The sequence below is a fragment of the Sturnus vulgaris genome, chromosome 1 (genome assembly GCF_052056855.1).
Source record: "Sturnus vulgaris isolate bStuVul1 chromosome 1, bStuVul1.hap1, whole genome shotgun sequence".
In the NCBI taxonomy this organism is placed as follows: domain Eukaryota; kingdom Metazoa; phylum Chordata; class Aves; order Passeriformes; family Sturnidae; genus Sturnus; species Sturnus vulgaris.
Window position 1 is genome coordinate 123,727,444 of NC_142243.1, and position 27,681 is coordinate 123,755,124.

A 27,681-nucleotide genomic window follows, 5' to 3' on the forward strand; every position below is an offset into this window, starting at 1 on the left:
ACTGTTTCCACTGAATTATTAATTACATAGAAATGTATTTACTGCTTAGTTTGAAATAAACCATTATTCATAATTTTTGGTGATGGCATTCCAAAACCTATATAATATTGCATGGAAGTTTCACACTGCAAAATTGAAGTTCACCAATAAATTGTATCTCCAGCTCTACACCTCACTGACTCCTGTGTTGTACCAAATAGGCTTGGAGATAGCTTTCTCATGTTCAAAGCAGAATTTCATTGGTCCTATTTCATATCTAAAATGCAGAGCTAGTTCAGAAGTTATGCTCAGGGTGCTGATGAGTGCTGGGGAATGAAATGGGTATTGCAGGCCCCTCTGAGAATATTAAGTCGTTCTACAAACATATACTGATTTTGGAAATAAAATTCTGATGCCAGAAATGTCAGGAATTAGCTTTTACTTGAAATACTTTTATTTTTATCACCCCCCCTTTTTTTTTGCACCAGGTAAGTCTAAAACAGGCAAGAACCACATGGAAGTCAACAAAAATAATTATGGGGAAAAATAGATGAAAAAGCATAGAACAAAGTGTGGCAAGCACGCTTGTAATTTATAAAAAAAAATTACAGTTTAAGTGCTTGGAATGAAATCAGCTGCCTCAGATAAAACTCATCCCTTAACACATTAATCAACTAAGGAAAAAAACACGGGTGAATTTACACATCTCAGGTTTGCTAATCCAAAAGCCTGTTGTCCCTATCACACTCAACTCCTGATCCTGCTCCTAGGTCATCATGCTCTTATTTTCCTCTTTCCTATACTCTGTTGCTGGCCACCATCTTACCTTTGTCCCCCTACAGTTGTTCCTCTGACCACCATTTTTTTGTTTTGGTCAGTTTAGTTGCATAAAGCAGGTCAGAAGAAGGAGATCTAGGTGAGGGTGGCAGGGGAGAGGAAGGAAGACTAAACCAGGGGCTGAGGGAAGGTTTTCAGGTGACACTGAGCCATTACATGGACCTCCACCATCCTAGCTTGCAATAAGTGTTTTATAATTCCCTTCTTCAACTCCACCTCGACAACGTATCTTATAAAAGCAGTATCTAATACATGCAAAATACCATGTCCAGTATACCTGGCTCACTAGTTCTGGTATTCCTAGAGCCCTGTCGATTTCTTCTAAACCATCAAAATTCCTTAATGCCATGTAAAGCTGATCCAGGAGAGCACCCTCATCACTTGGTGACTCTGATGAAGGATGATTACACAAGAGATCATCTGGTGAGCTGCCAAACGGTTGCCTGTGAAAACATGAACACAGGGTTGATTGGTAAACAGTTGCTGGAAAACATGAAATAATATCAGAGGATTAGTACTCAAACTGAACTAACAAGTAGAGACAGAAGTAATTTTAATCGCTGCCAATTTTGTTTAGAAAGTTATTCAGGATGGAAGTTACGCCACCCAAAGAAGTAACTACACAGTGTGATTCATGTGATGTCAAGACCCTACAAGTGTGGTACATCTGACAAGAAAGAAAGCCCACCAGAGGTAGCCTGAGCACTGACTGCATATTACAGGGTCAGCAGAGGAACAGAGAAGTCAGTATAGAATATAGTCACTGAAGACAGAAAGCTAAGTAACTGTTTTTTAAAAATTAGTTTTAACTTTGAATGTCCCACATCAGATCAAGTATACTATCACAAGTAGTCCTCATTTTCATAGGCTCTCCCCTTAGCTGGTTTTCTATCAGGCTAAACAAGTAAAAGAGGTCACAGACAGGTCCGTGGATTGTCTGAGCTCACACAAACTGAACATCTGGAAGAGCTGGGCAGAAGCACGAGGGATCAGGGAGAAAAGGACATTCCCCTTTTTGTTTGCAGCAAAACACTGCATCAGCTCACCCTAAATGCACACTTGGGTACCAGTTTATACACTTGTTTATGCCTTGGAAGGACATCATCAAGAATTTGGGTACTGTCAGGCAGCATGTGATGGCTCTATAAATCCTGCTTACCTCACCCCTGAATTTGTATGCGAAGCACACTCGCAGTTACAAAGGCAGAATAAAGGCTTATTATAAACCCAAAGGACAAAACTTCCTGAGAAGCAAACTAAATCTGAAATAACACCTTATCTGCAGCCAAATGACATGTTTTTGCTCTGCTGTTCACACACTTGCCCTGCTTCACACACGCTACCACAAAACTGCAATAGAAAATATAAAGAGCAGAGCATTCTGCAGGCAAGGGCAGCTACAATATGCACATCATGGAAGAATCCCATCCCAGGTAATTACTCAGAGACAACAAAAGCTGTCACCCGTGGAGGGAGGAAAAGCACTATATGTGAACCCTTTTTACATGTCTGTTTAGGAAAAACAAAGAAACATGTTTGTGTATTTAGTTTCCATAATGAGATATATGGTTGCCATGGAAGTCTAATCTCTATGTCAAAGCTAAGCAGGAGAGCTGCATCGTCAGGCTACACACTGAATGAACTCAAAGGATGGCAGGCAGGAAAACTAATAAAAATATATTCTTTTTAATTGGATCCCAGACAGTTAAAAAAAAATATGACACACCTTTAAAACATTGCACAGTATTAATCAAACTCATATATAGTGAAATTTCTTTAACTCTCACAGATGAAATTATAAATCAGCAAAAGGGAAGAGAAAAAAAAAATCCTTTGATTAAAATTGCTTACATACTCTAAAGTCTAAAGATGACTTATAAGAAGGGATCTATTATATGGAAAAACAATTGATGAGGCTAGCAAAAACCTCTCCCTGAAATTGCAAATGAGCATGAACACACATGATAAAAAACACTAAAACATTTGTCAAATTCTGTATATTAAAAAAAGACAATTATTTACAATTTCTCCATTTCTTTTATACACCCCAGTGACAATTTTAATTTTTAGTATAAGAATTTTTTTTATTCAATTAATATATGGCAACAATCAGATTATAAAAATACCAATCTTGGGGATTAATAAAGCAAGAAATGGCAGCATCAACCAATTAATCATCTCCAGCTGGGGTGTAAATGATCAAAATATTGTTACTTTCAGATGCAATGCAATGGGAAATTTTTCCACCATCTTCAGCTATAAGGAAATTATAAGAAATGCAAAGGTAAAAGAAATGGAAGAATTAACTGCCTGGCTTGCTGACCAGACATGATCCTGTATTTTTTTTTAAGGTGTAATTTTTGAAGTGAATAATTATACAAACAGTGCATTTTGCGTATGGACATGCTAATTAAGGGAAACACCAGGAAGCAGCTTGAAAAGCATGGAATGTAACAAAGAAAATGCCACCTATATTTATGGATAATATTTTCTGACATGCTAATGAAAACTAAGAGACGATTCAGAAGATTGACATTTTTTCAAGCATACTTTTTTTCCAAATGTATCCATTTTCTTTTCAGTGATCCTCCAATTTACTACCTACACAGCTGAAAATATTTCAACATTTTGCACTTGCTTGTCCATTTTGCATTCCTTAGACATTCCGTATATACACAGTCTCTCTAAAGTAAGCTGCAAACCTTTTGGAGAAGACACGGCTCTTTTTAAAGAAGTGCAAGCTGCTTATAACAGTTGTGCCATCATTTAAAAGTCTTGATGATTAATGAAGTTATTAATACAATACATAGGAGTTAATGACTTGTGACCAAACTGCAGCTCTGATTACCTGAGGAGGAGCTAACTTCAGGGAAGAGGCAGCCTTCCTTTCACTTCATCTTTCCTTCCTCCTCTTTTACAGAATTTAGGTCAATTAAAAAAACCCAAACAACATAATTAACCATGTCCTACATCACTTAAAATGCTACCCCGCTGCAGGAAGGGACAGATATTATGACTACACAGTCGTGGCTAGTACTACTGGCACTCTTCCACAATTAGTGTTAAGTGTAATTGTTAACAATGAGAACAGCAGAATCAGACAGAATCATGCCCATGTTAACGCTCCAGAGGTGAAAAATGGTGCAACTATACCTCAAGTGCTGGCAGCATTCACTGTGATACAGAACTTTCAATTCATTCAGCACATTACGTGGCAAAGAGAGCATTTATAAGTATTACCGGAACATATATTTCATGAGCACAATAGCATACAAAAATTAAATTGATGTATACATTTGGTGAATGTTTTATGCAGAACTTTGTTTCCACGAGGTGTATAAATTATAGGCCTGCAAAATCTCTCTGTGTTGTGATGTGACACCAAGACTCACCTGTTCTGATTACCGAAAGTTGCCTGTTCTATAGGCAAGATGCTGTCTGGCCACGGTGCAGTCTGATTTGGAGGTGCCTGCTGTTGGCTATACTGAGGCCCTCCTATGTTCATTTCCAATTCAGATGGCCCTAATCAAGAAAAAATAACCATATAACTTTTCTGAAGAGAAGCTTTAACTTTATGTCAATTCTTTCAACTAAATGTTAATTCTTTCAATTGAGCTACCTACATTATGGTAAAAGCAAACAAAAGCATTAAGCCTTCAGCAACATTACAATTAAAGTATCATTATTCTTTTGTTAAAATCTGCTTTTAAATTTTGAGGAAACACGAGTATTCTGGAAGTGGTTCAAAATTATAAAATAGCAGACACAACATTGTAGATGCAAAAATGAATAAGACAAGCATAATAAAAGGACTGTACATAGAGTCAGTATTATAATGCACTTGCTGTAGAAGTGACCAGGAACAATTATCATTCCACAGGATTTGACTTCCTCTAAAAAAAGTCACAGTCTTTAGTGAACCAAGGCAACTTCATGTACTTTTTCTTTAGCCACACAACCATGGAGCTACATAACAGCAAGAACCGTCCATCTCAAAATGTGTGTTAAAATTTAGTGTTTCAGACATCTTCTTTCCTATGTCCGCAGGAAAATTTCACTGTGAAATATGGTTCTTATCAAATCTATAAATGAAGCGAGGATTTTTTACCTTCTTTTTTGCCTCCTGCTTTATCTTTAACAATCCAGCGTGCACCAAAAGGAACTTACCCATATTCATGACCTGAGATGGAAGCATCTGCCTTGGGCCAGGCTGGCTGCTGGGTCTCAAGGGGATGCTGGCCGTGGGGTTGCGGATCATGCCTGCTTGCACCGGCCGGTTCATGGTGCCAGCTGTGGGTGCACAGGTCACCCTCACCGCGGGGGCCTGGCTGCCCCAGTCTCCAGATGCCATGGCAGGCCGAGGGGCATTGCCACCAATCATTCCTGCACAAAAGCCAAACACGCTCAGGTACCAGCACATGAGCAGAACAGCCTTAACGCTAGTGCTGCCTGAGAGGAGCTGCGTTTTCAGCAATACCAATGCAGTAGTTTCCCTCAAAGCACACTGTAGCACCACAACTGCCCATCCAGATGAGCAAAGCTGCAGAATGATGCCTTACAGCTGCTTAGTCAAGGGACTGGAGACTGTGATACATCTTACAAGAGGAAGATCCTTTTATCATTTCTGAAATGCTGTTCAGAGTAAGTGTTCCCATATGTAGTCTGCAACAGGTGCTGAGGGTGTGTGGATAGCCTTAACTTCCTTCCTCAGGAAATGAATCACGTTTGCTGATGTGTGTCAGTGCTTTACTTTCCAAGTGCTAAGTGAGAATGGAGACTTGAGCAACAACGTGTTAACACCAAACACACTTACAAATTAGAAGGACTGAGTATCTATTCGTGTTCTGCAAACATCTTTTGGCGACTTCTTTCACTTGGAACCTAGAGCCTTCGGAGCTTCGAGGCCCACCCAGACAATCTCAGACCAATGTACAGTGCAGGGAAATTACTCACAGGAACTTTCCGATAGATGCTGAAGTTCATTACCGTTATTATAGGGGAAGTCCTCCCACATCTACTGTAAACAACTGATACGTTTTATTTACACTTGGAATATATAGAATACTACACTCTAACAGTAGCCAAAAAGCCTCAAGCAAAACCCAACACAAAATCCCCCAAGCCCCAAACATGGCATTCACAGTATTTATACATTTCAATTTTATATCAGTCAAGAGAGTAGTTAAAACACTGATTTCAGGCTGGAATACTGGTTCAGATTGATCTTTTCAGTTGAATTATGCAACATCCCTAAATTAATACTAAAAGCCACACAAACAGTTATTACTTATCAGTTCAATTATTTGGTGACATACAACCAGAGAAAAACCCTCTGAAGAGGGTCCTTGTTTCAGCTGCTGTACAAAATTCGCTTTAGTGTTAGTTACATCCTCAGGTTCAGTCCATTTGTGTGCATATTCTATCAGCTGAAAGATGTGCCATGCTAGAGCAAGCCAGGGACACAATAATATTCTCTAACTTGTATACATAAGATGAGTAAAATCCTCTAATATGTATACAGAGCATGAAAGTAAGAGGACACTTGAAAGAATATAAGTTGATCTCTAAACTGCTTAAATAAAATATTTCAGTGTCTGGCTGCATTAATACTGATGCCAACTAAATACAGACATTTGACACCAAATAGACAGCTGAGAGGATTTACAACGCCTGTTTATTTACTCAGAGCTCTTACTGTGGTTGTTGCACACTCGCACAATCTTAGACTATGCACTAGTTGAAATAAATCCATCAGCCAGACTTTTCTTGTCAAACAGGCTATGTTTGTTCATTATTAAGTGAACACGTTGTTAACTGCAACATCTGATGGTTCCCAAAAAGGAGCTAAGGCTACTAAATAAAGGATAAGGATAATAAAGGAGGGCAAAGCCAACATCATAAGGGCAGCAGTACTGCCCATGATTTTCTTCTGAATGACCCATCTCTATTGTAGGCACAAAGCAGTGCATAAAAGGCAGGACTGAAAATATGCAGACACAGAAATTAGAAGAAAATATGCCAATATGTAATGTCCCACAAAACATGATTTCTTCCAGACTTTATGGAAAGTAACAATCTGCAATGTCAAGCTGCACATGCTATAGCCTGTTACTTATATAATAAGTATATTATTAAAAAAAAGGAACATCATCTTACCTGTGCTACTGTTGCCTAAAGTTCCTTGACTTCCTATCATCCCTTCATTCCTGCCCATCAGTCCCGGCTGAGGTATCACTGAGTAGGGGCTACTTGTTCTTATGGGTGGGAAAGTTCCTGCACCTGCTGGGTTCTGCAGTGTTATGTCAAGTGGTAAATTCTGGTTTGGTAATAACCTGCCCAGTTGCCCTGCTCGTGGGTTATTAAAAGCTAGACAGGAGGAGCAAAAGAAAAAAAAAACAAAGTTACATGAATGGAAACTTCACTAGGTAAAAAACCAAACAAACTAAAAAAACTAAAAGAAGAAAAGAACCCAGACACAATTGAAGCTCTTGGGCTCAGCTATTTAATGTTGCATAATTTACCCACTCCTTATCTGTCTGAGAAACATCCCTTCTTGACATTTAAATGTAAATTTCAAAATGGAACATTCTGACACTAGACAAACCAGATATCATGTATATTTAAAAAAAACTTTAAAAGATGCAATTCAACTGACAGAAGAGTCACTACAGCAAAATACACCACTATGTGATGTGCATACTATTGCCAATTAATCTTACACCTAGTAGGACTGTAATTGCAAGCAGATGCCATCCTGAGGCAGATTGTTAGGAATTATCTCAGTTTGGAAAGTTTTCCAGCGTAAGCTGTGCCCCTGAAGAAGTTTTCAAAAGTAAGGACAGACAGACTATACTGGATTCCACACCCCCATTTCAAAATGTTCCTCTTAATTTTTTCGTTTTTTACATTTTTTGTCATTAATGAAGCAAAATACTTCCATGATTCAGCAACAACAAAAAAATCAGTCCAGAAACAGAGTTGTGCCACCATAATTCTGGTAATTTCACCATAATTCTGGTAAAAAAGAACCATCCTTGATGGTTACTGCTACCTTTATGTAACTACTTTCTTCTGGGTTGTGCTTTAAAAATCAGCCTCTGCAAATAAAACAGCAGACTGCCTCAGCAAAGTGAGCTTCAGACTGTGACTGGCAAAGCATCTGGCTCAGCTGGTCTTTGGGCAATGTTCCAATGCATGAAAGCATCCTCTGTGTGCTCAACAAGTTCTCAAACATGAATCAAACACTGACCTTGTAGCTTTGATTCCATTTCCAATCATACCCATAAAATACATGCAAGTAAATTAAACATTTTTGTGAAAGTATTACTTGCAGTACTTTCTGATAGCTTCCCCTAAGAGTGGCTCTGATATAACAGCATCCTTCCAGCAACTTCTGCATTTTTGTGCTCTTCACATTAGTGAGAAGTTAAATTAATACCTTCTTATTTTAGGTTGAAGTAGGGCTACTTTTGAATCTGAAAACTTAGATGAGGTTTAGTAAGTTTGTTAAAACGCACAGAAATATCTCCTAATAGACGTCTCTGTCTTTTATTTTTATTTATATCCAGACTACAGGAACTTACTGTATTTATTTTTTAATGTAAGTTCTCTGCCAGGTGAATTTGCTTATATGTGTGTACAGAAAAGGTATCACATCACATACACCTAATTCCTAACTATAAGATTGAAGTTTTGTCTTGTCTGCCTGTTCAACTAAGCAAACAAAACTTACTTATGAAGCAAAAACTACTTTCTCAAGTTTAGGGGCATCACAAAATCTAAGGACTGAAGCAAAATTAAACTTCAGTGACAGTTTCAGAACGGTTTGATCCAGAAGTCTGACACATCTCATAGATAAATGAGTTCCTGTATGTGCAGCTATGCCAGCACCCACTAAGGAAAAAGAAGACATAAAGGAATACAAAAAGGAATTCTGGAAAGTGGTATAAAATAACAACACAGTTGATGTGCTGTGGTGGTGATGAGATCACATCACCTTCTGTTTATTCTACTCTGTATCAGGATGGGACTGAAGGAGGCTCCCTATCCCCCATGTAACAGACTCCAGCAATTTGGCAGATCTAGCAGCCTTTCTATTTTTCAACAGACAAAAATATTTGTCTGCTGAAAATAAATGTAATCCACTAAAACTTTTAAAATTAAAGCTGGTTATTTCTTCAGAAAAAAAAAACCAGTAAAAAAATCCAAATCTCTTTTGGAATTGTATATGATTTGACATTCATTCTACATTGCTTTCCTGTGAACATATGAGAGGCCCCTCACTATTTCTGTGGACCTGTTTTCTATATGCTCTTCTACTGAACACAAGGCACAAGTTCTTAGGGGGCATCAGGCACCCAGACAAAAGGGGGAAAATATTTTAGGGTTTTAATTTAGACGGGAAACAGGATGCTGCCTTTACAGAACTGCTGCTAATCACCAAGCCACTCTCATTTACAGTCATACTGTTACTGTGTACTGCCAGCAGCTCTGAAAGCAGATTTAAAGCTAGGTTACCCCTAGAAAGCCAAAAGGCAGGAAGGAACACAGAGACCTTGCTTCAGGAAGAATATGCTGGAGACTTCATATACACAGGGATTTCCTTCTGACTTTGGAGGCACTGCTGTTAGTACCTCTATACTCACAAAAGCAAGCACATTAAACCCAAGCATCCTTCTCTAAGCAACATGGATATCAATTAATAATTTAAGAATCTGAAGTAACCTTAATATGAATTTAAAAACCAATATTTATTGATAGAATATTAGTATTTATCTAAACATTTCTAAGTAATTTGAATGAATTTGAAAGTGGCTCAGTGTTAGTTTAATTTTATCAGAATGGCTAAAAATAATATTTAAGCCTTATGTTTCACAAGAAAAAAAACCTAGAGCACATCTAAGCAAGTAAATAGATGCGGCCATCCTAGCCAATAGCCAAATTGAAGCAGTGTTTTTTTTATACTATTTTATTCAACATTAGTACTCAGTAAGACTGTCTTGCTTGCTTTCCATTATACTATGATGGCAAACCAACATTTCAATGCTGATTTGTAAGCTGATTAATACGGTTAAGGAAAGCTGTCAGCTGGAAGTGACTCAACTAAAAGCCACAATCTCAAATTAAAGTTGGGCATTCTTAATCTTCTGTCTTTCTATTAATCTTGTGGTTTTAGAAGACTCTACTTTGTGTTTAGAAAAGCTTCCCTTGCACCTTTTGCTGCAAGAGCTGCCAGAAAGGGAAGATCTGCATGGCAAAAAATGCACGTGCTCTCCACGCCAAAACGCTGCCAACCGGCAGTGTCACACATCACCACACGAGGGGATGTTCGATGTGGGGGCACCCTGAAAAGCTCTCCAGGACACGGGCTCCAGGGAGCGTGACCGGGCACAGCTCCGCTGTGTTTGGAGCCGGGACGACCGCAGATGGCGCTCGGCGACCGCGCAGCGCCCGGAGCTGCCCAGCTCCTCCCCGGCCGGCCCGGGGCTCCGAGCTCGGCGTGCACTCACTGCTCTGGGAAATCCTCATCGCTGGTTTCTGGCTGGCCACTGCCGCGCCGGGGCTGCTGTCACTCGTGAGCTGCATGAGGTCATTGATGATGGCTTGCTTGTCGACCGAGCCTGCTGGCACGCCTGGGCGGCTATCTGGGAAAAGCTGCGGTAACTGGCTGTTCTGCAGGTCATCCAGAATCTCCTCCAAGTTATCCAACTCGCTGCCCGGCTGCAACAAAGAACACACAAGCCCACAGTACAGGTCGCTGCTCGCCTGCTGTTGGTGTCCTGCTTGTGCCAAGCCAGGCAGCCCCAGTGTCACACCCGTACCCGCCCTGGATGTGGCTGGCACCGTGCCTGATGAGGAGGAAGCTCACAAACCTGTTGGAATGGGGCTGTGCAGGGCTCCCAGGGCTAGCCTGCCTTGCTTTTGGGGAGCCCAGTGTGCCACTGACACCCCTTCAAAAGCCCCGTGTCGGGACCGTGACTCCATACTCTGGGCAACAGGGATATCATTCCCTGCGCAATCTGATCAGTGCTGACAGCAGGGATAAGAGCAGATCCAGGAGTGCTGAAGATGGGGGTTTATGTACCTATTACCAATATTTCTTTCAGCACAGTTGTATTTCTAGTCTCTTTATGACTTGATTAAAATCCTACAATCGAAAAGTTGCTTCACGGTTATAACAATTCCCCATATGCCTTTTCTTTGTTATATTCATAACCTGAACACTCTACATAAGTTAACTGGCAAGATATATAGATATATATATATATATAGATATATATATATATATATATATATATAGGATTGGGAATTAATTTTGCTCCCAACTTCCCAAACCATTGAAAATAACTTCCCTAGAGTATGAAAAGTGAAATCTACATATGAATTTACATTTAAATTCAATAGAAAATTATCATGACATAAAGATGGGAGAAAAATTAAGGTCACCTTACACTAACATAATTACTGACCTGCTTGTTTTTCTTAAATATATTGATTGTCACTGGTATTCTCTTTTGTCAGCTTCTCTGTCTAAAACCTCTCAGAACTAAAATAATTTTCTGACTGAAAGGCGGAAATCTTCCCAAGTATATTCTCCAATCCTAAACTCTTGTTTAGGGTAAAACTTGGGTAATAATTAAGAACAGGGCATCCAGTTTCAGTTTACTACCATCTTGAAGAGTAGATATATAGTAACAGCATTTATAACAAATACCTACTCAAAATCAGCGTCTTCATTAGGAAATGTGCAATGACAGAGGAGCGGCAGAGTGAGCAGCCACTCGTGAAGGATGGAGAACTGAGAAACGCCACCACCAACGTGCAGAACTGAAATACAGTTCCTCCTGGGCTTTTTTTTTCCCCCTTCCCCACATCATGAACTCCTTACTGAGAACAAGTTTATGCCACAGATCACAGGATACTGTAGAAATACCTGAAATGGCTTTAAAATACCTACTGAGGCTCTTCCAGGCTAGCTAGGAAGCACTGCACATTAGTCTGTACAGAACTGCCATCATATCTAACCTGCTCCTGGGAAGTCCAGCTACTTTATTCAAAGGTAGCTAAAATGCCCCCAAGGTTACATTGGTACTTGCTTTTTTTGGGTGACTGACTGCAAATAATCACGGTATTATTTTCTATTCCTTCTACATCATCTCCCAGTCATATAAATTGTAGTATATGGTGCAAAAGAGGAGGGAATTCACTCCATTAAAAGGCAGCATGTGGGTGATCTAGAGGCTGGTGTTACTGTCAAAATGGTAGGAAATCAGAGAATCAGAGGACTGGAAGAAATTTAAAGCCTCCAGGCAAAATCAGTGTATGCCATTCCCCATGGAAGTTCATACAGTTGCTTGTTAAAAACATCCAGAGACAGAAAATCCACAGCTTCCCTGGAGAATTGGTTTCAGCACTCTGCCATCCTTACTACTCTTTCTTTTTTTCAGCTCAGTCTCAATGCAAAATCTCTCACATTGAGATTTAGACCCTTCCTTCCAATCATATTTTGAATCTGGAGAACATACTGTGTTGCTCTTTCTTTTTTTAACTTTTTCTGCACTTGAAAACAAAAGTGCCATTTTGTGTTTTTAAGCTGAAATTAATAAACAATCTCAACTTGTGAATTTTCTTCAGCAAATAACCTGTTTTCTAGGCCTCTTCTCGCTCCTGTGGATTGCTTTCAGTTGATCGATCCACACTTCTGCTGAAGCCATGTCCAAGACTGGACTTAAAATGAGTCCTGGAAACTTAAAATGAAGGACTTAAAATGAAGCCTTACAGCTGCTGGGTAAAGCAGAAACTTTACGCTACACATAGCACGCTTTGATGGCATATTCCACAAAAGCATGTGATTCTTTTAATTACATGACATTACTGACTCTCACTCATCTTGTCGTCACTATGATCCCTACAACAGCTCTGAAAAACTCCTATTTAGTCAGTTTTCCCCTCATTTTTTTTAAAATATGAGACATTTTTCTTGAGTAATGACAATAAATAGCATTTATTCACCCTGAATGTTCTAACACTTTGTCTCTATCTCTTCGTTGCAGCTGAATTTGAATTGTGTCCTCCACTGTGTTTGCAGACATTCAAGTGTCACACTCAGCTTTACCAAGCTCTTTTGTCATGTCAGGTCATTTAGGTTAACTAAAACACTGAGCAGCTCTAGATGCTGCACGAATCCTTCAGCAACTCCACTTTGACAGCGAGTCCTCCAGTAACCACTGTGTGTGGAGGGATTTCCAAACAGCTTCCTCACCACTCACAACAGCTTCATCTTGACCATGCACCTCTACCCTGCCATAAGGATAAAGGCCAAAGAGCCTGACTCAGATCTAAACACCCTGACACACTGTTTCTCTTATGCCAACAATCCTGCTACCCTCTTGCTGAGGGAAAACAGGCTGGCTGCTCCAAGATTACCTGTTCCTGACAAATCCCTCTGATGACTCACTGCTTTCCAGGCAATTACAAGCAGCTGGGTGGACCCAGCATACAGTAGCAAAGCTTGAGCCAGAAGGAATCAAATGTGATTATATGAAGCCTAAATCACTGCATGGACAGGTGATAAGCAGATTCAAAAAGGAGCTCCAAGAGACAGCCATGAGTGATGTTTATAGGAGCTGCAGTTTGAGCGATGGGAGATCTGCTACAAGAAGACTACAAGAGCCAGGAGAAGAGACTGATATAGAGCATCATAAATTACAGAAGGATGATTCAGTACTCTTTGGGGGAATTAAGACATATGGCCTTCATTATATGTATCTGAGACAACAGAGAAGGGAAGTTTTATATGTTGCAGGGGGTTTTTTTTGGTTGGTTTTATGAGGGGTTTTGTATCATCTTTTCTTTTAGCGTTCTGGCTACTGCAATTCTTTGTTCAAACACTAGATATTTAAAAAAAAACAAAACACAAAAAAACCCTCAAAACCAAACCTAAAAAAACACCAATGAAGAACATATTGATCCAAATGTGTCAGAAAACTGCACTCCCTAAGATGTTTTTAATTCCTCTCAGAAGTGGCAAAGCAAGGGCAAATACAACAGATGTATTACAACAACACAAATACATAACCTTCTCCCTTTTTTTGTTTAATAATCAATATTAAAGATTTCATCTTTATATTTTTATAAGGGTTCTCAACTGCTACAAAAGCTCCAAGAGATTTGGAATTAACACCAACTTATGATGTTAAGCTAAGTCCTTCCAGACTCACCCTCAAATGGCGCCATATGTGCAGAAACCAGCATTAAAATATTTACTTGGTTAGTTTCATGGGATTTTTCTTTTATTTATATTCTGTATTTATTTTGTTAATGGTCTAAATTGAATTTTATGTAAATAGAAGGCACACCCCTAAGCTCCCTGTGAAACAACCATTTGTCAGGAATTTTTTTTTTAAAGCACCTGATAAAGTACTCAGCATCAATAGAAAGTCCTTGTGTGGGTATTTTCACTATATCTAAGTAATGCAATTATGACAATCTCTGTAGAACTTGGACACTAAGTGCCAGAAAGAGTAAGACAAATAATTCTCAGGAATATTTTTGCATTTGAAAAAATACTTATTTTATACTGCCATATAGATGAAAGTTAAGAGCTTACAGAATTTTTTCGGCTGCACTGAAAGGCAGCTGCATTTCAACATGAAATTTGGTTTACAAAAGTTGCTGTTTCAAGGTCTAGCTTCCATGGATTGTAAAGGACTGGATAAGACACTCAAGTCTCTGGAAATCTCCTTCCTGCCATGGGCAATGGCCATGGCTTGCACTGTGACCCTGTATTCTAAGGACTTAAAACAGGATGACTTCTGGTGGGGACACAGCTTGAAACTACACCTGACTTGCATAAATTTGAAGTGAGCTCATCCTCTACCTCAGAAATATGGGCACAGCATTTGACCATAAGAGGCAAACGAAACCAAATCCCTGCTCCAAACTGGCAATAAATTAAAGGATTATGAAAAGAAGGGAAAAGGAAATTAGAAGTGGAACCAATACAGTATTTTTCTCCCTGGTAACTGCAATAAACATAAAATCGGCTAGAAATCCTATTAAATTATCAAGCTATTCTATGACTAACATTTGAAAACAGAACTCTAATTGAAAGACATTCAGAAAATGGAATCCCCATTCTAAGGTTTTGATAGAATTTCAAGAAGAAACAAATGTTCCTCATGAACTTAATGGATTCTGGACTATTAAACCAGAAATAGGTTTTTAAAAGATGAGTGGCATGTGTAGAGAAAATATGCTAGTATTGGGAAGATACTGGTTTGCACATAAAGCATGAGTACAGCAGAGTTGATAAAGTATGTGAGGAACATCAGAGCAGTTTCTGAGTTTTAGGACAAAAATGTACATACTTGAGATGATTTCTGGAACAGCATTTGTGCAGACTGTTGCACTGCAAAGGCCCTGTCAAACAGGCTATCTTTATGGTCTACTGAACAAAAAAGAGGAGAGTACACTTGTGGAGATTAGGATTTTATTCCACACTCCCCCAAGTGATTTCTCAGTGAACAAGCTACCTTAGCAAGGCAGTATCTAACATTGTTCATGATGTTTCTCCAATGTTCCCCTGTACTTTCACTCTCCTTGCCCTCCAAGCTGTCAGCCAGTCCTTGCCACATCTGACCATCTCCTGATCACTACAGGGGCTGCTCTTGGCCGTGGACAGCCATGGAGAGTGGGAGAAGGCAGGTTTACTGCAGAGGGACACTCTCTTCCCTTTCTGACAGTGCTGAGCCATATGAGAACTTGTGGTGCTTGACAGCAACAGCCCTGCTATGGTTGGTGCTGTAGGAAAACCCTCTGAGTGTCCCCAGCAGGTCTCTCTCATCCTCTCCCCTACAGGGTCCATTAACTGGAACAGCAATCAGCCTAATAAAGCCTGATAACCATCATCCCACCAAGGAAGGGAAAAAGGTACGGCAGCGCTGGAAATATTCTCTGCCATTTGAGAAAGGCTTCCTGTCAGTTGCTGCTCTCTGCAGAAGAGTATGTTTAAACACACTACCTAGAAGACTGCTATTTTTAGTACAGTCGTGCACTTCAAAGCATTTCCTGCTCAGAAAGTCACACCAAAAGTAAAAGGAGAAAATGCAATGGCTCTGTTGCCTCCCAACACACCGATCTCCCTTGTAGAGACCATCCCACTACTGCTCTGCTGCAGTTTCCAGAGAAACTGCACACTCCAGTGACTAATTACTTAAAAATACAACATTCCTCAGGGAGGAGAAGTTTTAAATAAACCTGCAAAATAGGTAACACAAGCACATGGCTAATTTTTACATATGGGAGGAAGAAGGAGGGGGAAGGATGCAGGAGGATGGAAGAATTTAGCTCAAGAATCTGTGTTCTAGTCTTCTACTAAATAGTTCCAGCTCTGATCTAAATTTAGGCAATGAGCACTTCCTGTGGGAGACCATCTTCCAAAGCTGAAGAATTTTGATGCTAAATATTTTTAGTGATTTTGTAATTGAGGTAAAGTGGTTATTTGTTTAAAGGCCTGGCCTTCAGACAGTTAAACACATTATTCTATATTCCCCACCATTTCCTCTCTTATTCCACGCTGCACTTCTGTTTATTCAGTTCCAGGTTTCACTGCATTTTAAGTGGGTTTTAAAGTTCTATTTACACCCAACAGGAGCAACAAAAGCCCTTCTGTCATTATCCAGCAGTCTTCCATCACAGTGACATGACAGGCTGCTCCATACTTTGGTCCTGAGGAAGCCCTTACAACTTTATCACAACTCCTGCACTGCTTTGTGGTTTTCTGAACAAACCCAACTCCTGGATCTTTCTGTACCTCTGGTTTTCTCTCTACTAGAAGACAAACTCTTTCTTCAAATTTTAAGAAAAGGCAATACATCCACAGCCCACACTTCAACCCCCTCAAATCCCTCCCCAACCTCAGAAACATAAAACCTAAAAATAAAAAATGAATAGACTATTCACTTTACGAAGTTTATAATTCAGGAGACCTGATTTTCAACTGCTTGAGGTTGGCAATGCTTGTAGACACTAAAGTCTCTTTCTTGAAAGTTGGTTTTATAGTTAGTCTCGTGTTTACATATTTACATAGGGTGAGACACAGCTTGCCTATGAAAAAGCAAAGCAGCTAGTTTAAACTGTTCACCTGTGCTATCACTTGTCAGTGGGGACATCAGTAAAGAACAGCTTACCTCGTCTGTTTTAGACACACATTAGGATAAGATTTAAAAAAAAAAACAAAAACTGGAGTATTTTTCTGTGTTTCCATCAGCAATACAAGGAGTTTCTAGACTACCTTGGACTAGACAACAAAATTAGAGAGGTGACAAAAGCTGCTCTCTGAGAATTGGTTTGTAAACTCCACAGAGATCATGAAAGAGGAAATTTTAATTCTTCTAGAAATTTAATTCTTGGGGAACAAACCATCTGAAGGCCATGATTTTGATCTATGGATGAAGGGCATAAATTTTTTGGTGATTACCAGATTTTACATTCTTGTTGAGTACCTAATACTGGAGGACTGAAGATCTTTGCTTTCAATCTAGTACTGACTTCAACATGTATGATCTGAATTAGGAATTGAGATCTATCACACATTTTAAAAATACGCCATTCTTGCCAGTTTAGCTGTGAATTTCTTGATATCTGGGTTTTATCAGCCTAATGAACCATAAGTTCTCACAGAGAATCTAAACCCTATCTCTACAGACACTACAAAATATAGGCTTCTACTGGAACCTAAACTAACATCTAGGCTTGAGGATAAATCAGTGCCAATTTCAGTGAGGAGAAATTAGTACAGTTTGGCTTGGTTTCCCCTAAAGCATGGGAAGGATTGAAAAACCACAATTGCTCCTACATAGTGGCAATAGTTGTCAAATTTTGTTGAAGCAAAAGCACTAAAGTAACCTAAGGAGCTGCCTGGATAACTGAGATTTTAACAATGCTCCATCTACACTGGAGTGGCACGTTTGGCCTCTATGTTCTGTGGTTATAACCACTGTTGAAAGAACTGTCTGCTAGTTATAGACTGCCAAAACAGAAAATTAAAAAAAAAAATCCAGTGCTGTGACTTAGATATAAGAAAATGTCGTCTGTCCCTCCTCAGCCTCACAATGCAATATAGAAAATATAAAAAATAATGTCTTTATACACACACAATAAAAATATACAATCGCTCACCTAGTCTGCACATTAGAAAATACCCAAAACTTTTAAAATTAAAACTTTTAAAATTAAGGATATGGCTGTGAATGAGACACGTGAATGTTTGCATTGTATATGATCTGATCATGATTTACAAACTAAGGCTTCACACACAGGGCTGCCTAGGGATTAATGACCAGCTGGGAGATTTGATAGTGTAGGACAAATCTAAGGATCATTAACTCCAGCTAGTTATAACCTTCCCAGAAAATGCTTTATACTAAAATTGATATTGTGATTACCCATTTTATAAATAATATAAACAGGAATAATGAAATAGCAGATTGTTTTGCTGTGTCCCTTTTTCTTGCAAAACGCTGAAAACTGGAGCACTCTAGGTGATGTGGACCTGGTGCTTTTGGAAAGTGAATTCTGCACGAAAGCCAGTGACACAACACTTCTTAGCATAGGTCCCAACAATACACAATTTGTTATCGTATTGGGCAGTACAGCAACAAGTAATCTTGCACAGAAAACAAAGAAATTCTGAATGCAAAATTCAATGCAGATAACCTTGCACAAGGAGATATGATCCCTTCACTGAACGATTAATCATCTGCAGAAACTTGCGCTGAATATAAAGAATTTTTAAGGTGACAAGAAAACCCCATCAAATTCTCTAGATTGGCACAGAAGTCTATTTGCTTTGATTTTAATTTGCAGGTCAAGCATAGCACGAAGACCAGTAATGCAAAGTTGTTATGAGTCCTTTCAAACAACAACTGTTCTTGAGCATGAACCTTTATTCCATGGGAGGAGTGTAGCTGCTATGCTGGGCTAGGTCAAGGAGCCATTTAGCAAGCACAACAGCAGTTCAACATCAGCCTGTGGGAAAAGCTGTCAATTAGTTACCACTAACCAAGAGTCACGAGTATTTTCTCTTTGCCTGACTACCATCGGGGAAAGGAGCCCTGCATTATCCATCTCCTCCCAGGCAGAGGCTGTGCTTTTACACAGTGTGATCATCACAACTTAGCAACCTCGACCGGGAAACTGAGTGAAGGCTGGATTTCAAAAGACAGGTAACAGCCTCCTGAAATGCCAAGATGCTACTCCTGGCAGGAAGGAATGCAGGCCTGGAACAAGTCATTCACACATAATGCAAAAATGAGCTTACCTGTTCGTTAGGCTCAAAGCTTATCTCTTCTTTTTCCGTCCTCATAGCTATTAACTTTGTGCTACCGGAAGGGTCTGTCTTACTGTCCAACCGCTCCAGTTTTGGGGGTATGTCTGGTAAACCAATATCTTTAGTATCATCTTTATCTAGCAAGTAGCGAAGTAGTGCATTATTATTCTTCTTAGGACTTGCTGGCTCCTGTTTAACAGTCACCTCTGAACCAGGAGCTGTGCTACTGGACTCCTGGTTCAGTTCTTTGCCTGTGGCCTCTGCTGTGAGCTTGGCCAGATCTACAGGAGAACTACTGTCCTGCAATAGTCTGTGCAAAATTTTATGCTTCTCCTTGAGCGAGGTTCCGTGTGCTGAACCAGACCCAGGCAACCCTCCCGTGGAGTCCTTGTTAATGTCTCCCATGGTACTGGACAAAGGTGAAGGCTCCATCTGATCTGATTTGGTGGTCAGCAATTGTAAGAGCTTTGTCTGGCTTTTTCCGTCGTGCAGTTTATTCTGTCCATCAGGTCTCTCGCCGCTGACAACCGGCGGCATGCTGCTATCGCTGTTGTCTTTCTGTTCTCCTGAATGGCAGCTGCTCTCTGCTTGTCCAGTTGTACCTTCTGATTGCTCCCCATATATTCCAAAGCAGTCTTTAGAGTCCAGGCTTCCCATCTTGCTTAACTGGGGAGGATTCATATTCACAGGGGAATTTTGTAAATTGCCCATTTTTAGGTCAGGTGAAGCCAACGACGATCCTAGAGAAACGCCGTGGCCCTCGCTGAGGGCCTGAAGTGCGTTCAGGGAACTGTTGGTGTAGTTATGGCTATTTCCTGTGCTGCTGCAGACTCCCACAGGTGAATGTAAGCTTCCTGCAGGGGAGAACTGACTGGGTGGGATGCGAGGACTTCCTGCCACTCCAGGGCTCACGCGATGCCTTGGGGAAAGCATAGAGTTTGGCTGCCCCGGGTTCATGCCGGGGCTGCTTTGTGAGGGGCTATTCATTTTTAGTGCATAGTTACTACCCTGAGGAGTGGATGCTTGTATGCTTGACACATGGTTCATTCCCCCTGAACCACCAAACCTGCCTGCTGGCATGCCCACTTGCTCCTTTGGGCCATTTATGGCAAAATTTATATTGCTACTGATGGTCATATCCTGACCTGGATTCCCACTGCACATGGCCTGATGGGCAGGGCTGCTGGAACTAATTGGGTTCAATATCTTCCCCATTCCTTGTCCAGTCAAATCCTGATTCATTCCACAGACATTCTGCTCTCTATGTGGCAAGAGGAAGAAAAACAGCCTATTAGCTAAATGACAGTAGCCAACTTGCAATTACATTACAGAAAAAGAAGCGAAATCCCAAACCTCACTTTAAAATAACACAAAACCCTACAATCTAAAATAAATCAACAATTTGACAAAAGTGATATGCAACTCTCAACATGGCTGAACATTAACAGTATGGTTTTTCAGTACCTCATTAGAAAACAATGAAAGAGAGGAAAAACAGAATTAAACCTCACTTAAATGACAGTCATTAGAAATGCTGATAGGTCACAATTTCAGACTCCCTTTAATGTATCTCTCCTCTACAATTTGGCAAGAGCTGATTTCTAGAACTGAAAGAAATCTCATCTGAAACATATGACCCAACAAATACATGTTTTACAAGACAGCTGTGGACAGCTGTTCGCTGGAGTTTTGAATTTCTCTGAGTTAGCCCTGCCACAAGGCTGGAGTGGGCTATTTGCCCACCAAGTTCATACCGAAAAGAAAGTTGAAAAAGTCACATTTTTACACTGCCAGAATATTTCAATACTGCTCCAAAACAGCATGTGAGCCAAGGGAACTACTGGATACTGGTTCAGAATGAGAACAGTCTGTTAGCAATCCAGTCCTGCACAGGCATTTAGGAAAAGGGGAGAAGAAAAACAACAAACCACACACATACGAACTGAAACTCATATTTTAGAGATGCAGGCCACAGAACAGAAGACACACACACACACACACACACACACAGAGAAAAAGCTCTTGTGAGAGCACCTGAAGGTCACTTTTCTTTTCCTCAGTAGATTTTAATTAGTTTATGGGAGGATGTAATACACTTTTTACTCTGTGCTAAAACTTAAATTAGGAATATCAGACATATTCCCAAATGCTAAAAGCTACAAAAGAGACAGAGTCAAGTAGGTTAGGAAGGAAAAAAAATGAGATCCTGACCAAAAAAATCAAATCAACTCTGGACTTCCAAAACCAAATACAAATGGAACACTCCTAATATGCATTCTCCATGAGACAAAAACTATTCCTATTTGCACAGTGTAAGTATCTGCGGATAAACCTTCACTTTTGCTACAGCACGAGAAGTGAAATAATCGAAGAATACAGAGAAGTGAATCTTCTTATTCTGTATTTGTTACCTTAGGTATAAAGGCAAAGGTGAAAAATATAAACTATAAAAAAGGGGCATTTTTAAAACCTTATTACAAATACAGCAGTACCAGCACTCTGCTAAAAAAAGTGCAAGAAAATATATGAGTACCATTTAAAAATTATTTGTGCTTGCTTTTGAAAATGTTAAATCCGGCACTTAATAAAATACTAGGTCTATTCAGCAATCCAAAGAAAACAAATTGCAGACAGCTTTTTGGTCAGATCAATCTACAATTTCTATAAAATGGTTTCAGTTATAATTATGTTTAGCACTGTTTTCTTCCTCTCAAGAAAAATGATACAGAAGTTTCAAGGAAAATGGTATTGTAATTATAGTCAGCCAGTAAAACCTGAAACAAAATCTGTACTAATACACCAGGACATGCAATGACTTAATAAAAATTGTACGTTGAAGTTCTGCTGTCGGTCATTACTCAACCCTGACTTTAGCATATTATTGGCTGTACTTCTTGAAAAAAACCCCAAACTAACAGTAGTGACACTTCCTAGGATTGGACACATGAAAGCCAGTAAGCCAAGCACCAAAAAAGACAACGCACAAAGGGAATCAAAGAATTAAATAACGCTTTGTTTAAAGCGGAGTCTTAGTAATCATAACCTGCTCTTTTAAGAAGAACCAGAAGCAATAGCAGAATGTGAGTGACAAGAATTCTAAGTTTTCTAGATTTAATTACAGTTGGAAAGTTTCTTGTCTCTATTATGCAAAATATAGGAAATTAAAATACTGAAATTAAGAATATGGCATTGAAAATCCAGCATGTCATTTTTAAAATCTGAAATAATCTTAGTCTTTTCCTGCTCAAGCATTGATTTCAAAATCTTACTTTGTTTCCATATCGGTTCTGGGTCAACTGAAATCTATCAGCCTTAAACAATCCATTTGCCTTGGCAACCTGGTACTCTGTGTGTCTCTCAGCAGAGTGTGCATGCAAGGAAGTGGCCAGGATTACCTGTGAAGCATATGCAAGGAGATTACAAGCTGAGGTTCACTGGTCGTCTGAGAACGGATGAGCTTGCTCTTCGTTTGGGCAGAAACGATGGTGCCATCCGACAGGGAAAAGCGATAAACGGGACTGAAGGCCAGCCCCTGCCTCAGCACTGCAGGCAAGCAGAGCAACACAGTTAAAATAATGAGGAACTGCAGCACAGGTAGCTCAGCTGCTCAACATCTGACGTTTAGCATCGATACTGCAGATGCGGTGCTAATTAAGCAAAACAAACCAAAGAACAAATTTATTTTTATTCTGAAAATAAACAGATGCGAAGCATACAAAACAAAGGAACCTGCATGCTGTAGGGTGATCAAATGAAAATCTGTAAGGAGTGACAGCAATAACAGGAAGATACTATGAAGTAGAATGTATCTCAGGAGCAGACAGGAAATTCTTGATGTCCATTTCACTTTTCATCAAATATGTGTCTAATTCCTTTTGCTCCTCAAACGCTTTTTCATTGTACTATCTACATACTGATGATTTAATATAAATGTCCTTAATTTTTAGATCATCGGTTTCCATTAGCCTGTATATTCTCCTCCTTATTGCCTGCCTGAATTGTCTTGCAACAGTCACCCTCACTACTTCCTTAATTTAAAAAATGCACAAACTCTTACATAAGAACAATTAGAAATGAGAACTAGAAAGAGCAACTATTACTTCTAAAAGAACAAATACAAAATATATATAGCTCAAAAAAATTAGAAACACAATTATCTAAACCGAAACTGGGGCTCTGCTACCCTTTCTCAGTGTTGACTGCATTTCAGCTTTGGGGTTTACTTCACTGTACGTATTCTGCAGCCCTTTAAGCTTTTAGAGTAAATCTGTACTTCAACAAATTCAGTTCTCTAACTTCCACAGATCCCTGTGACAGTTCTTTAACGAAAAATTAAAACATGTTATGGAAAAGAAAATCTCCCAAACATTTATTCTACTGTTCACTCTGCCATCAATGAAAAAAGTGTGATCACTTAAAATTTCTAGTCCAAAAGCAATCATATTAGGATTTGCAGATATGAGAGAAGTAAAATAATTTAAAAATTTTCCTATAATCATTTAGGGAAAAAAATGGAACGAAGCACTCTAAGTACATTTCATTTGCTTTTTTTTTCATACATACATATTTTCTGTGGTGTTCTTTCTCTCTCTCTCTCTCTCTTTTCTTTCTTTTTTTTTTTTTTAATTAATATTATCATGTGATCTTCATTTAATTGCTTGTCTTTTAATATTTCCTGTTGTAATGAAATGACATGGTTTTCCATGTGTAGCCTTTATTTTTCTGGTCTACAGAGCTACCACATTTTCAGCCTTGCAACACTGGTTACGATTGCTTTCCTTCCCAGTCCCCCACTGTTATATATTGTTCTGCAAGGTTTCAAAGTATTATCTAAGCAGTGAGAAAACAGGAAGCACAATTTAAACAACCAGAAGGGGGTTTTTCAGAGTAAAAATGTAACGAAAAACAAAAACCTACAACAGTGAAACAATACAAAACAAAATTTCACTGTTGGGTATGTCATTGTTTCAGTTTAACCTTTGGGCACCAGAAGGTCCAAAGCTCTTAACTTTAGCATATACCACATCAGGAAATTCCAGTACTCAATGCCAACAGGATACAAGTGAAATCTCTACTTAAATCATTTTCCAAACTAATTCTTTAAGAAAACAAGATTGTTTCCATATTCCTCTTGAGGAAATGCTATTTTTCTGACTGTGGCCAATAAAAACTGACCATATATTCTGCATTTTATACTGAGTGAGAATTTTAAAGCATGTTTTTTTATTGTTTATCAAACTAATGCTGCATTTTTTCACTGTAATGCTGAACTACATGTAGGAGATCATTACTTTCTTTGCTTCCATTCTCAAGCCACAACGACTTGAAAACTGCAAGCACAAAGATGCTACAGCCCAAGATATCACTTGTTTTTTTTTTCTCCATACTGCAGGGAAAGGGAGCGAAATATTTCAGACATTATTCCTCTTCACTGCTGCATAATTTGTAGGAAAGTAATTCCAGAGGTTTTTTCCTCCTCTTATCGCTCACCATTTTAACTCTGACAAGAAGAGAAGAGCTCTCTCATTTAGGCTAATTCTACAATTTACATGACGATCCTAAGCTGCAACTGCAAAATGATACAGTGTAAACTCCAAAATACATATATTTTCACCACTTCACAGAAAGTGTAAGAGAAGACTCCTTCAAACCTTAGAACTCAGTGTAGTAGCTGCTAATTTGGTCAGGAATAACTTGAAGACTGAAATAACAAGTGCTGGGATGCCGTAACACATACCTCTAATCATCTCTGGCACAGATGGGTCTTTACCTGCAACTGCTCTCTAAACCCCTGGTGTAACTTTAATTGCCCTCTTCAGTTCTGTCTGAAATCACAGCACAAGGCTGTGAACTTTTAGCACTTCTACTGTATATACCCCAAAAACTGCTATCCAAAATAACGCAGCATTTCTGCGATCCCACATTTCTAAACCACCACCTGAAGTTTTCAGAAAAGCGGAACATATTAAAGAATATTTAACTAATGCCTCATGACTAAAGCTCTTTTTTTTGGTGCCTATTTGGTGGAATAATTTGATATTCCAGTTACAATTTAGTACCCAAGACAACATGTCTGTTGCTTAATGACCATGGTAACTATTTGTTACAAGCCAGCTGTAAACGCTGTTCTTTAAACATGAACCCAAAGAATGATGCTTCTGTACTGGAAACATTCCAGTTATTCCCAACTGGGTTCGAAATTACTTTCCCATGGACTAGATAGGGTTATTTGCTTTTATTAATTTGTGTCTGTGTTACTAGAATTAGAAGTATAAAGGTTTTATGAAAAATCCCCAACGAGTCAGTACCACAGAAATCTCATGGGGACCATTCCAAAGTGCAGTACTTTCCTACTTCGTACCTGCCATAATGTTTTCTGAGTAGACGGGCTTCTGGTATACCCTGTAACACTTATCAGCTACCTACAGTGCAACAATGTAGGGGTCCAAAGAGTATGAGAGGTGCAGCTTTGGGAATTTACACTCACTCAGTGTTTCTCACAGGAAATGTGACAGTAAAAGTCCATTTTTGTAGAGAAAGGGAATACAGGCAATGAACTGCAATGTGTGAGTTGAGGTTTTGAAGAATAATGGTCAGTGAACATTTTGGTGGATAACATGCAAGGGTCTTTCTTTCCAAAATGATTTTGACATTATGAAGATTTAAAACACACTCCAGAATGGCACAGTTGTAACAAGAAGGCTAAAACCACCAGTGAGAAAGCTGAAGCCCTCCCTAGAGAGCCATCAGTGTGTAAAGTAAAACAACTTGAGAAAGGGACTGTCAGTAGCTGGTGATTGTTCCCTGCAAGCACAACAAAGAGAGCACAACCAAGAGACGCAAATGGCAAACAGGTTAAATATGTAAAGTGCTAAAAGTATGAAACCTAACCTTCCTGGTGATGCCTCTTGGCAAAAGATATTTCTCCCTCATGCTGTGAGTGGAACCTCTGAATGCATCTTCTCACCAAATCCTCCCAGCCAGGTTTCATAGCTGCTCGCATGGTACTTGTGTCCAGTGAAGTTATTTTGCCTGATATTAGAAACATTAGAAAGTATTTGTTATAGCAGTTTCCCCACTGAGGAAAAGGAACTAAAACTACAAACTTCTACTCCTATTTCACAATACCTTGAAGATCCTGGCGTGTAGTAAAGCTCTCTGACGAAGGAAGAAGCGGTCTTTCCTTCATTGGAGCTCTTCTTGCAACACAAATCAAGCAAGACTGCAAATCTTAGAGAAAAATGTTACTTCATTTAATTTTTATGGAAAGGGAAGATTTTTGCTTCCACAAAGACTTCAGAAATACTTTTTAAACGTTCTTTAAATCTATTTGGACCAAAGAATAGATTTTGTACCAATAAAGGCATAGACAAAACTCAGTGGGTTTGTATCTTCATTACTTCCTAAAACCTTAAATAAAACAGGAAAGGTGGGTTTGTTTTCTTTCAGAAGAAAAATTAGCAATTACCACCACAATCCATAAGTATCGGCACATGTTTATTAATCTACCTATAGTAGCTCAACCACTCAGGAGGTAAGTAATAAAAAAGAATATACTGCATGTACAAAGAGCACATTTCTTCAACATTCACCATTTTTTACCTTCTAAACCAAATTTCCTAAACTTGCCCCAAATGCTTGCTGTTCCTGACAACTCACCTTCACAATAACTCTTTTTACTTACCTGAATACTTACAAAACAATCTGAGGAAATTTACCTGCTGAAGTAGTAAATGGTAAAGGAAATGGTGAACCACGATTGTCTCCAAATTCTAAGAACTCAAAAAATTGCCCTTTGAAACTTTCTTCCTAGTCAGCTACATTTTTCTACAACTGCAGCCATATGAAACTAGGGTATATCTCTCTTTGAGGTAAACAGAATTTCTCTCAGTTCTCTCAGTTGGTTTAACAAATAGGTGCATGCAAGTGTGTACTCTCACAGCCAAGACAAAAGTACATTTCTACAGTTAAATAAAAAAAACAAACCTAAGAATTTTTCCAATTTTCAGGACTTAGAGGTCATTTTATCAACTGCTGTGAAAGTGCATTAACACAAACTGGAAATGGTCATTACCTTCACCGTCCTCCTTGAAAGAATTTGGTTGAGAAACAGCAAAGCACTGCATAGTTTCATATTTCTGATGTGCTTCCTGGTTATCATGGCCTTCTTCAGAATCAGCAAGAGGTTTTACCAGCATCCGACAATTAAAGGTATGGCTATTACGCCTAGGAGTGTCACCAGACCAAGATCCCCCATTCACTGAGCAAAAGCAAAATCAGATAGTGAGACAAATCTGGTACCAGGTATTTCTGCTGCTTATTCACAGGAAATTAATCAAGATGCTTTATAAACTGGTTGGGAAACAAGCTCATTTAACAACAACAACAATTTAATTTTAATATTAAAGCCCAAACCAGCACGTAACTAGGTCATTTATAAAATTAACAGATTTTAAGAGCACTGCTTATTTGTTCAGCTATTATGTTTTTTTCAAGTGACTTAAAATGACATAGTAGAAAGGCAGAATAAATAC

The 27,681-nt window shown here is 39.1% G+C and overlaps 1 protein-coding gene across 4 annotated transcripts in view; it reads right to left on the reverse strand.

Annotated features, from left to right (window-relative positions):
- NCOA2 (nuclear receptor coactivator 2) overlaps positions 1–27,681 on the reverse strand; it is a 187,320-nt gene that overhangs the window by 18,680 nt on the left and 140,959 nt on the right. For all 4 annotated transcript variants that reach the window (XM_014883510.2, XM_088176108.1, XM_088176102.1 and 1 more), the window contains 10 exons: positions 27,222–27,407; positions 26,276–26,377; positions 26,039–26,179; positions 22,543–22,690; positions 19,139–20,408; positions 10,326–10,536; positions 6,973–7,182; positions 4,984–5,199; positions 4,209–4,338; positions 1,094–1,259 (listed from right to left, as the gene is read on the reverse strand). In XM_014883510.2, the coding sequence (XP_014738996.1) occupies positions 1,094–1,259; positions 4,209–4,338; positions 4,984–5,199; positions 6,973–7,182; positions 10,326–10,536; positions 19,139–20,408; positions 22,543–22,690; positions 26,039–26,179; positions 26,276–26,377; positions 27,222–27,407 (2,780 nt within the window). The remainder of the gene's footprint in view (positions 1–1,093; positions 1,260–4,208; positions 4,339–4,983; positions 5,200–6,972; positions 7,183–10,325; positions 10,537–19,138; positions 20,409–22,542; positions 22,691–26,038; positions 26,180–26,275; positions 26,378–27,221; positions 27,408–27,681) is intronic.